General features: G+C 35.6%; 1 protein-coding gene across 5 annotated transcripts in view; it reads left to right on the top strand.

The window, feature by feature from the left end:
* The window catches only part of zormin (spectrin and immunoglobulin domain-containing protein zormin), a 799,654-nt gene that overhangs the window by 315,424 nt on the left and 471,284 nt on the right, over window positions 1-12,946 (top strand). For all 5 annotated transcript variants that reach the window (XM_081744925.1, XM_081744924.1, XM_081744928.1 and 2 more), the window contains one exon: window positions 3,045-3,338. In XM_081744925.1, coding sequence (XP_081601051.1) covers window positions 3,045-3,338 — 294 coding nt within the window. The remainder of the gene's footprint in view (window positions 1-3,044; window positions 3,339-12,946) is intronic.

The raw sequence follows: 12,946 nt of genomic DNA, 5'->3' as shown, positions 1-12,946 counted from the left end.
TTGTGCTGTCATCTTTGGAGTTCATTTAAACTATATGTTTGTGGACAATCCTTTCGACAATGAGATCTCGGAAACTACAGGCTCTAGAAAGATGACGTTTTCACTGATAGATTGCAAATTTTGCGAAGATTGTCCAGTTCTATTTAAAATTAAAAAAACAACAACAAAAAAAAAACATGGCCATTATTTCTTTATTACATTTTTACGGGTACATTGGAATTGAAAAAAAAAAAAAAAACTAAAGCATCATATTATACGCATTATACATTCTAACACCACATAATTGTATACAGGGGTTGCATACCACTCATCGTTTGTTTCATGCCCAAATTACAATGAAAAGCGAAGGATAACCATTTCTGCAGTCTGTTGAATCTTTATTGTTTGGAGTGTTTTATCCAATGAACACCATATATCATTGACATTATAATTAATTGTGTGTGTAATGTATTTACTTACTACATACTGCATGCAAGAAGAAAGAAAACAGTGATCATACATGAATTAAAAACTCCAAGCGGAAGTAGGCCCAAATGTTGCAAACGGTGCGAGATATTGAAAAGGTAATCGAAAACGTCTCCCCTTTATGGTATCTCTTGCCGATTTTTATCAAGACGTCTTTCACTTGTGTCTATAAAGGGACATGTACAGATGAGAGGAATAGCAAGGAGATTCATGCTAATATGTGAATGATGCGCTGTGTAGAGAGCACAGGTTCAGCTAGTCTATATATTAAAATGCTAGGTTTATATGTTTGTCTCCAATCCTTTCGACAATAAGATCTCAAAAGCCACAAGTGCTAGAAACGTACCGCTTTCACTGGTCGATTCCAAATTTTGTGTAGACTGTCCATTTCTAATTGAATATTTTAAAAAAAACATGGCTGTTTTATTATATTTTTAGGGGTATACTGGAAGCGGTTAAATTTTAAAAAAGTAAAGCATCATATCCTACGAGTTATAAATTTCAACACCAGATCGTTGTGTATACGGGTTGTATATTTCTCTGGCATTAGTTTCGGGGACAAATGATAATGAAGAACGAAGGATAACCATTTATTCAGTTCGAGATGAATCTTTATTGTTTGGAGTTTTTGCCCAAATGAACACCATATATCCATGACATTATAATTAATTTTGCATTTTTTTCGAGCGTGAGTCTAGTAATTTGAATATGTCTGTATACAATTAAAAACCCCTTATTAACATGTCCGACTCTAATTATTCCCTACAGCTGTAATCAATTTTAAACTGTGTTTTGAAATATATTTCTTGTGGCTGTATCTAAATGTCGCATTATATAAGTTGGGAATATATTTACTTGTTTTTAATTAACGCCAGCACCAAGGCTAGTTCCCTAAAGGTTTACGTCCCTCATTTGGAATACTTACTTGTGGTCTTGTACAATATTTCAACACCGCCAACAGAAGATCGATTTCGCTTGAATTTCGTTGTCCTGATGGTTAATAATAAAGTACATAATTTCCCTCCTTCGCCCAGAAATTCCTTAATCACCATTTTAGGCGAGATGGAATTAGGCAAGATGGGAATACCCATCTTGACTAAACTGGTAAATTCTTATCTTGGAGACTGATAAGACGTTACGCGAGATAGGACGACACCCTGTTGTTGAAGTCGGCAGCTACTTTCCTCAGCCATCAAGACCACTTCAACATTATTTTGTATTTTCAAAGTTTCGGCCATTGTTTGCAAGAAACAGAGACGACGTCAGTCTTGTCGGTAACTTTAAAATCGTTACACTTTTTCTAGAAATTAATTGTAGCGTTATATTTGTGGGAACATTCTCTGGTAGTTTCATACCCCGTTCCTAGGATCAACATTAGTGACCAAAACTAAGAAATTAGCTAGCGATTGAATGCAAGAATTCTTGTTACACTTCAAATTCTCTTGGCATTCCGAGTTCTATACAAGAATTTGAAGCTCAATTATTTAAAACGATAATTATGCCTGCTGTGCTATATGGTTGCGAGATACTGTCCCTTACTTTGGGGCAAGAACGCAGACTGAAATAATTTGAAAATAAAATGTTGACACGAATATTCAGACCCAAGAGGGAAAATGATGGAGAATGGTGGAAACTTCATAACGAGGAACTGAATAATTAATTCTGTTTACATAACGGTGGTAAGATGATTACGTCTAGGCGGCTCATATAGCTACTACAGCGGAAGAAAGTAGACCCGCTCTCAAAAATTCTAGCTGTAAACTCAATTGGAAAATGACTATTAGAAAAACCAAGGCATAGGTCGAAGGATATTATTAAGATGAATCTCGGATAAATGCGAATACAAAGTAGTTGGCTAAGGACAGAAGTGTATATAAAGAGATTTTGTGAATGTGGCATTGAAGCTCTGGGTTCCATAGGTCACACAATTAGTTTTATACTTCACATTACCCTCTTGCTATTTAGAGGGTGGTGAGATGTCGATTCAATATGGGGATTTCAAAATTACATCATGATCTAGGCTCTTTAACCCGATTTACATAGATGACGTTGAACCTCCAGAAACCTCATCCATTTTGGAGGAAAATGGCGTCTGTCTTGGAGTTTTTAATCACCCTCTTAACAGTGATCTGCAAGATCATTCGGGGTTTCTCGAGTATGATCTCAGACCTAATAGAACTTACTTCTGTACATAGTTAATCTTAGAACACCAATACGTTCATATCAACCAAACAAAAGAACAGTACATGAATATTATTGCATCATAATGTAATATTTTGCGCTTGCCTATCAGTGGTAGGTGAGACATTAGTGTAAATAGTTCGTTACACTTGTAATAATAATCTTTATACTGTGGTGAGTCTTCCTCAGAAAAATTAAAGATACATTTTCGTCTTAGTAGAGTGTGAAGAATATGTAGCGAAGTTTTTGTTGAAAAATCCTGAAAATTGGATTGGATTGTATAAAGTTATTTGCACATGATTGCAAACGTTTTATGAATCTTAATGTCTTTAAATATTTTGTATTATCCTTTATTAATTTCTCTTCTTATTCTGAATGTGGTTCTGGTGCTATTTCAGGAATGGTACTCAAGCTTCGGAACTTCAAAAACAGACGAAAAATCCGATGAAGAATTTATTACTGCGTCTGAATGTACATGCACCCCTTCACGATCATCATCATATCACACTGCTTCAGAAGGGGGCTCAGCACCTTGGTGGGATGTAGGACCCCCGTCTGACGCGGAAGCTGACATTTGTGGCAAGGCTTCAACGCAAGAAATTTCACATACAGCACAGGAAGAAAAGGTGATTAAATTTGAACCACCTGGTCCAGAAGAAATCGTCACTCCTAGAATTAGAAAGAAAGAACAGGTGAGCAAGGCTAGTTTCTTTCCATATTGATCTTTGAATAAAAATGTTACTTCAAGGTTGTCTCAACTGGTATATCAAGAAAAAGAAGTCAGGGCCTGTGCAGTTTACTTCGGTCACTAAAGCCAGGAAAATATTTTGGAAGTTACCGTAAGTCAAAGAAAATAATTACATGAGGATATCAAGGAAAACAACCTGGGGTGTTCTCGATATTTGAAAGTAAAGTACTCCCTATCATGAAGCTGCAAAAAGTCTTAAACCGACGCAATTTGAATTTACTGATGTTTGGTTCTGCAACTATTTGTTTCTGGTTTCCTTGACCGGATTCAGTTTTTTCTTTCACATAAATTCCTAATTTTCTACACCATGCAGGGTGAATGCCACACTGCCAATCTCATCTGGTTTCTCCAAAAGTATCCCATCAAAGTGAAGTTGGGGACAACCGGCTTCACTTCGGTGATCTCATAGTAGACCAATGCGGGTTTGAGAGTTGACTAAAATAATCACTACAAGCAAAAATTCATAGAAAAATATAGTTTAATTTTAAATGGCATTTTCAAAAAAAAAAAAAAAAAGTATTTTTGGAAGCAAAGTACATTATTTAATATGATGTTCTAATTATATTATTATGTGTATACTTTTTCTGGTTTCAAAATATTTATTCATGCTAATTTGATTTAATTGGAGTAACATAAACTCTCACAATCGCTTCTAAATAACTTTAATGTCTTTTAATTTTCGAAACTTAACCAAATCAACTTTTCTCATGAGATATTCGTATTCTTCACGGCAAATGTATACAAGTTTTGTGGCTGTATGTTCAACGCTTGAAAAGAAATTGGTAATAATAATGGAAATCCTTTAATCAACCTAATTATCCTTTGGAGCGAAATTATTAAAACTCAGCCTTATAAAGATAGAGAATATTCAATATACAATGAATAGCATATATAGAGAGTATTCGTACAAAGTTTCAACCTCCTAAAGCAAGAAAATATTTAACCTCTCTTTCAATGCTCTTAGATGTTGAGTCTCAGAAAATTCCATGTTACGCATAGTCTAGAATCTGAGGAGAATATTACTGCAAATATTAATTTACCTATACTCAACTGTTTCCAAGATCTGGTGAACAACGGAAAAGAATAAGGCCCACTTTTCCTCTTATATGTCATATTTCGTCAAACCACGTCCTATTCTTAGTCTAGGGTTCAGTGAGAAAATTTGCACAAAATTTCAGTTCCTATGCCTGACTGTTTCGGAGATATGACAAATGGCAAAAACTTCTTCAGCTTCCTCTTAAGAGTAACTTTTCTTAAAATTGCGTGTTCAACCTAGTTCAAGGGTAACATTTGTGGAAAAAATTGAATTCATATACTCAAAAGTTCTTGTAAAGGTTGAAGATTTTTATTTTTTATTTTTTCCAGTAGGAAGCACAGCTGCGTCTTATCATTAATTTGCAGTACATGACGACGTTAGTACAAAATTTGAAATTTCTATGGATAGCAGTTTCGAAGATGAGTAAAAAGTTAAAAGAATTCCAAACCCAGTCTCTTCTGTCTGCTCTTGTGGATAGACTGTATTTCGCAAAACTTTGTCTTAGTCTGGGGCTCAAATAAAACATTTATACACAATTCCAAGTTCACACACCCTATGGTTTCAGGATCTATGAACAGCAAAAATATTTTGAAGCTCTTTCTGCTCTTTCTGTGGTGGCTGCATTTCGTAAAAGCTATATTTGTATTGTCTTCATCTGGGCTACAAGAAATAAATATTTCTACAGAATTTCAAGTTCATGCTTACGAAAATTTTAAAGACTCAATGAACAGTGTGAAATACAGGGTGGTCCAAAAGTGTGCAAACACCCTAATAGATAGTAAACGCTGCAAAATATAACAATAATAACAATGTACATGGAGAATAGGGATGGGGAAAAACGTTCGAGGGTACATCACAGTGACGTCCGCTATATTCAAATCCATCTTGAATTTAACGCAGTCGTCTGAAATAGAAACCATAGCATGTGATATGCCATTTTAATAGCAAATTTTTGTAGAAATTGAATTGCATGAATGGTACTGTTATTTTTGCTCTAACACTAATCCTTCCGAAGTTATGACTGCTTCTTTCTTTTGTCCCCAACAAAAAAAGTTAGTCATTCGTCAAGAACTACTCAGTGTTATAGGACGTGTTCAGTATGTTCCTCATTCCGGTCGATTGTCACATCTAGTTTGAGTTTGCAGTCACCCAAAACTTTGCGTAAAGTGTCTGCTGTAATGTTGGAGCATACGTCCACAATTCGTTTGAGATGCTGAACATCACTCTCTTTTAACTATATATAACAGACTTCATCTAGCCCCAGTGTCAGTAGCCCAGTTGGATTAGTTTAGACGAACGATGTGGCTTCTGAGTCATCTTCTTAAGGTGTTGAAGTTGCAGCTTATAAGGGTGCCACATGATTGAGGTGAATGTAACACACAGGCTATACTACGCGTGTTTCTCTTGAGACTTTTACTGAATGATGCAAACACTACCAAAGTTGTTGCTTCATCTGCCTCTGTGTGTGGTCTACCAGTCTTGGGTCAATCCACCATAGATCCTGATTCTTGAAATTTCTTCAGCACTTTGAACACAGTACCGTTGCTGATGGGAGTCCTTTCCGGATGGCGGCAGTTAAAATCGTCTGCCATAACGATTGTAATTTGTTCTCCGGAGAACACCACGATCTGAATTCGTTTTGTATGCTCCAAAGCCATCTTCTGCTAGTAAGTCACCTACGACGATAGAAAAAAAAAGTCAAAACTTCGTACTGGTTAGTGGTAGAGTAAAAACAACAGTGCCACTCAATTTCTACAAAAGAATTGCTATTAAAATGACACATCACACGCAATGGTTTTGATGTAAAGACAATTGCAAGATTCAAAATAATGGACATCATTGTGATGTGTCCTCAAACTTTTCGCCCTATCCTTATTCCCCACCTACACTGTTAGTTTGGTTATACTTTGCAGAGTTTACCACTTATTAGGGTGTTTCTAGACTTTTGGACCATCCTGTACATTCAAACGCTATCAAGTTTTGTAAAGCTTCGTGTTTAATACAAACATTTGCACAAAATTTAAAATTTCTATTTCCAGTTTTGTCAGAGGCGTGATAAAAAAAGTCAGTAATGTTTTGAAGAAAACTTTTTCTCTGTAGAGGTCACATTTCGTAAACTCCGTCTTACTGTCAGTTTAAGATAAATGAAGAAAATTCCAAGTTCCTGCGATCAACTCTTTCTGAAATATGGTTAACATCATGAACTTGCCTCCCGGCTGGTGTTGTCTCATAAACATTCGTCTTAAATTTTACTCTTAGCGTAGAACTCAAGGAAACCACTTATTAAGAATGTCAAGGTTTTATGCCTAATTGTTTAAAAGAACTGGTGAACGACTAAAAACCTTCAAATCCTCTTTTCCATGCTCAAGAATCGCATTTTGCAGAAACCTGTCTTATAATCAACTTACAGACGGTAAGGCGCCCAGTGTTATAAGAAAAAGCAACGCTTCCAGTTCAACGAGCTGTTTGGACGAACATAAGGAAACGCAAAAGTAACACGAGGAACGTGTATTTTGTTGTGTGAGGGACTCTGAAAAACTTGGAATCAGTTTCCCGACAATGCTCTTTTGTTGGTATGTTGAACGTTTAATAAAACAGCCTGCTGAAATGTTAAATGTTGCTGTTTCATTGAACGTAAGACGTCTTACCAGTGTGAAGCCCAAACGGCTGATGTGATAGGAAATTTTCCACAGTTTTAGATTGAAAACTATCTGTTTGCAAAAACGTTCCTCTTTTTCCATTTTTACATATCTTTAGTCATAACGGTGTTGACTTTTGGCCCTGAAATTTTGGTGCAACCTGGGGGCACGGTGGTTCAGTAGTAGAACACTCACCTCTGGTGCGTGGAGTCTCTGGTTCGATTCCCGGCCAAGTAAATTTGTGGTGGACAGCATCTTGTCCGTGACTTTTTTTTCTCTCTCGAGCTACTCTCGTTTTCTCTCATAAGCTCATTCCACCAAGTCTTCAATCATCATTCATTCATTGTCTCCCTTAGCCTAAAAGGCATAATCATGGGACGTTAAACTGAGATATTTCATTTCATTTTTTGGTACACACGTGTTTACAATTTAGAATACTTCAATAAAATTGAAAGGTTTTAATGTAGATGAACAAAAATATACGTGATTTTTTTTTTTTTTTTGACACTCGAAATTTTTATCAAATAGTAACATTTAGCAAATAAATAAATAAATATTGTCTATATTCGTTAAATGAACAACACATCAGAATTACTACTTGTTACAAAAAAATCTAGCCACTCTCTTTAAAAAGCCTTGTACGCTTATCCTTATTTCAAACAAACAAGCTATAGTTATTATATGCAACGCTGAGAGAATGATTTTTTAAAGAGAATTGTGCGACCAGATTTCTTTGAAGAACCTTGCACATAATATTAAAAATACGTGAAAAATAAATGTATGCACTTATGTGAAAAATACAAATTTACAAAATATATCCTTCTTCCCTTCTGGAGCTAGGTGCAAACTGACTCCTATGTTCCCTTTGGTACGCCTCGGGCTGTACTAAAAGTAATGCGTTAAAGTTATTTAAAATTTTAAGTACAGGAGGTAATGTAGCTTGCAAAGTTTCAACTTTGAATAATAACCGTAACTATATTATTTTCTGGCTGGCACAGACTCAAATACTAAACTATGTGTGAAACTCTCGAAGTGGAAACTGCATATTTGTGTGCTCTAACCAATAGATTGTGTGAAGTGCACAGATTATTTGTTTTAGCCTTCCAATTGTCATAATTATTTTAATAACAAGTAGTTACGTTCCTGATTGTGGTATAAATAAGCCCTTCATTGGTTTTAGTAAATCTTCGTTGTAAGTACAAACTGTATTTCACTTAAAACTTAACAAATTTGTTCCATGTATTCTCGCTAATTCTCATTCTTGATAGCTGCTTTTTTTTTCTTTTTTTTTTCCTAATATATATATAAAGAAAACTTGAGAAAGTTCAAATTCCAATTTCGATGACAGTCATCGGGAACCAAAGATTTGCACAGAAAAATGTTTGCATGCTTAATAAACAAGTCAAGGGCACCTCAATCCCAAGTTTAGTCCAGATTGAATGAGTTCTGTAGAGCACGTACGGTATATATTGTCACTAAGATTTGTTTATTTATTTATTTATTTTTTGAAAGAAGTATCAAAAGTACTAGATGGGTTAAAATTATAACTCACAGAGTTCTAAAATACAGAATATTTGCCATATAGTGTGTGGTAAATAACGAAATTACAAGAACTTTGATTTATGAAGAATAATTTGTAGGTTCCATAATGATTTTCACATCTACTCTCAAATTATAAATACAGTAACTAGCAGAATGACTGTTCTTTGATTTACAAGGAATAAGGTTTGTGGAAAGTATGTGACCAGATACAAATCTTGTGGATTTCAAAGTAGTTGTTAATGCAACAGTAGTTAGTTAAACTCTCACTCCGTTTCATTGTCTAAAGATCACATTTTGTTAAAAAATAAATAAATAAATAACCATGTTATCATTAGCCTAGGTTACATAAGGAATATTTATGAAAAAAAAAAAAAAAAAAAACTTCTGCGTCCAATAGTTTCGGTAATTTTTGAAGTACACTAACTAGGGATGATTCCATTCCGGGACCAAGTACCTGCTGAAAACATATCACCTAAAAGCTCTTGCCAAGAGAAGTAAGAAACCGTTCTCAAATCACGAGCAAACCCGCAACCTGATCCAATAAGGGGGCCAGTTTGTTTGTGTTTGTGACCCTATGCATTGCATTTTAGACAGAAGTAAAAATGAGTGTTACGATGCATTACGAGTAAGCGCCTGGTCCCATCATGTTCCGTTTTGGCTCATTGCTAGAAAGAAACCCGGGCAAGAGTTTGATAATATCGCTTTGCACCCAGACGTACCCATTTGGTCAGTGTTGCCAACCAATTGTAAATACAATGTGGCAGATGGTTTCTGTACCACTGGATGTATATCCATGAAACGTGGCATAAACATCATTCACCACTGGAAAAAAATATATTGTGGACGAATTCCTCCTCCAAGGAGCCAGTTTTGCCAGTGTTACCAACCAACTGTAAAAATTGAGGTGTAAAGCAGGTTTCGTACGATGAGACATTTATGCACCAAGATTGGCAGAAACATCACACGACATTATAGCAAAAATATATTCAGTGTGACCGTTTTTCCCAACCATTCTAGGTTGTCTGTGTTGCCAACCAAATGAAAATATCACAATGTTGCAAATAGGGTGTGTGTCATTGAACGAATGCATAACAAATGTGACAGAAGCAGCATTGGACAGTGGTAAACAGTGTGAGGGTGCCCAAACACCCCAATTTGGCAGTGTTGCCAACCATTCTAATATAAATTTTCTCGAAAGGTTGCCTGATTATTGCATGCATAGAGACAAAACTTGGCATAAACATCATTTGACACAACAGCAAACATTCTGTGGTTATTACCATTCCCCAAGCACCCCAGTCTATCAGTAATGCTAACGTTTTCAAAATGGAAGTTTTTCAAATAGTAGTATACTAGGTTCGTGTTCTTTTTATATTGTCTAATTGTATGAATGATATTTAGCGTGATGTTTCTGCCAATCTTGGTGCATAAACGTCTCATCGTACGAAACCTGCTTTACATCTTCTCATTTATATAGTTGGTTGGCAACACTGACAAACTGGGATCTTTGGAGTAGGAATACGTCCACAGTATATTTTTTTTCTAGTGACGAATGATGTTTATGCCACGTTTCATGGATATACATCCAGTGGTACAGAAACCATTTGCCACATTGTATTTACAATTGGTTGGCAACACTGACCAAATGGGTACGTCTGGGTGCAAAGCGATATTATCAAACTCTTGCCCAAGTTACGTTATAGCAATGAGAAGAAAGAGGACATGATGGGCTCAAGTGCTTACGCTGATGCATCGCAACATTTATTTTTACTTCTGTCGAATATGCAATACATAGAGTCTCAAACACCAGCAAACTGGCCCCTTATAGGGTCAGGTTGCGGGTTTGCCAGTGATTTGAAAACTGTTTCGTAGTTCTCTTGGCAAGAGCTTTCAGACGATATATAAGTTTTTCCCCAGGTACTTGGTCCCGGAATGGAATCATTCCTAGTAAGAATCTATTTTAGTAATTGAAGTACACCAAGAAAACTTTAAGACCCCTTTTCAGAAATTTTACATTAGCTGTACATAAAGGGACAAAATTTGTACACCTAGAACTTTTGATACAAAGACTACGACTATGTGTATGGGTTATATTTTAGTGTTCAATTTTTATAAAGAACCATATTTTTTTATTCGTTTTCTTGTATTCTAATATCTCGTAGAAAACATGTTAGTCAACATTGCTGATGGCATATCTACAAAACGCAAATCATTACGCGTAGTTTTTTTTTTTTTTTTCACTCATAGTGCTACATATCGATATGAAGATAATATTGGAACGTAATTTAAACTTAAGTATTCCTTTAAAATTTATGCCACTAGAGGGCAGCAATGGCATAATGTGACAAGATGGCGTCAAGTGTTAAGGGCTGTAGAGATCGCACTAAGAAACAAAATTAATTTCATGAGGAACTCATCAAGAATAATAGTAAAGAAGCCTGTGAGAGCTTTATTAATTGTAGTAGCTGCAAGAACTCCTGTCAATCAGAACACTGTGACTGCGCAAGTAAAGAAAATTGCAAAAATAGATATAGTGGTGTCAACGTAGTGCATATGAAAACAAATGAAGATCGGGATATTAACTTATTACAGAGTGACATTTTCTCTGAAATGCAAAAACTACGAGAAGAACTGGACTCATTGCGTTCAATCTTAAGTCTAATACAAAATGACATAAATGACTCATACAATAAATGTAGGTGCAAAAGTGAAAACTCCCTTAGTGCAAGTGGAAAAAATTATCCCCATAGTTGGAGCGAGATTGTACAGTGCAAGGCAAATACTTCCCGCAGTAAGTTCGGTACTGGAACGTCAAATCGTTTATTCTCAAATGAGAAAACAATTAGGGTCGAAAATTCAACTGGCTGTAACGCAAAAGGAGAAAAGAAAACATACAGTGTTAGCACCAGAAATAGATAGGACTTACTTACCGAGGTCTCTTCCAAACCGAAATCTGAGGTGAATAAATATATGAAATGTCTTGAAAATGAAAATCTACAAGCTGGGAAAACACTCATTGAAGATTTGGGACAGAAAAACAAAATGTCAGTAAAATGTAATCAACAAGTGACTGAAGTTAACTCTCAACCATCGCGAAAAAAACATCCTGCCCATATAAATGAACGAGTAAAAGAGTACAGAAGTGAAAAATTTTCAAATTTGTCTAGTGCTAAGAAGGGTAATCAATTCTTGAGAAAGACTGCAAGCAGTGTTACTGTAAAAAGAACGATTATAAGTGAAACAGCAGACCGTCCCAAGGTAAATGTAATTGGTGATAGCCATAGTCGTGATTGTGCTCCAGAAATCAAACATATTTTGGGTAATGGCTATGAAGTATGTGGTATAGTAAAGCCGGGTGCAAGGGCGAAAGATATCTTGAGCATAAGTCATTCTTTAGTACAATGTGATTATCTTGTGGTGTGGGCTGGAGCTAATGATGTAGCAAAAAATGAATCGGGTGAGATATTTAAAGAAATGTGTAAATTTTTAGAATCTGTGAAAGGGGTGAATGTTATTGTAGTAGGTATACCTTATAGACATGATCTAGCCAATTTCTCTTGTGTAAATGATGAAATATGTAGAGTAAATAACAAACTCAGGAAGTGGGTGAAGCTATACCCAAACTGTACATTTGTTGACGTTGATGTGGAGAGATCTTGCTTCACAAGACATGGGCTTCACCTAAATAAAATAGGTAAAGAAAAAATGGCAAAAACACTAGCAGACATGATACAAAATAAAACCAAATTGCAACCAATTCCTCTGCCATGGCATGAAATTAATTCGCCAATCATCTCTGATGGTCAGACCAATATGCCAGTAATGACCGATACAAATATCCAGGTATCAGCAATAAGTAACGATTCAAGTGCAAATGTAAAAAGTAAAGATTCAAGTGCAAAGGTTGTAAGCGACCCAAATGCAAACTTTGGGAAGGGAGAAAAACAACAGAAACCAATGAGAAACAAAAAGCTTCCTTAAAACTTATCAGATGATTTTTTAGTGATGATAAGCACAAACAAAACAAAACAAACATAATTCCAATAAAGGTATATCACCAAAATGTGCAGGGGTGGAACACTCAAAAAAGGCTTATGTTAGAAATAGCGATGCTAGATGATTTACGTGATGTACATATTATATGCTTAACTGAACACTGGCACAAGGTAAATGAAATAGAGTACCTACATGTAGAAGGTTTCAAATTACTAGCAAATTCATGTAGATGTCACATGAACAGAGGGGGGTCGTGCATATTGGTTAAAGCAGGCTTGGATGCAAACAAAAATACGAAATTTGAAAATTTTAATGTAGATAAACATTTTGAAAGTAGCA

This window comes from Thermobia domestica, chromosome 17 (genome assembly GCF_964235325.1).
Source record: "Thermobia domestica chromosome 17, izTheDome1.hap1.1, whole genome shotgun sequence".
NCBI classification, from domain to species: Eukaryota; Metazoa; Arthropoda; class Insecta; order Zygentoma; family Lepismatidae; genus Thermobia; species Thermobia domestica.
Note: the sequence above shows the minus strand (reverse complement) of the source record. Positions and strands in the feature narration are given on the sequence as shown.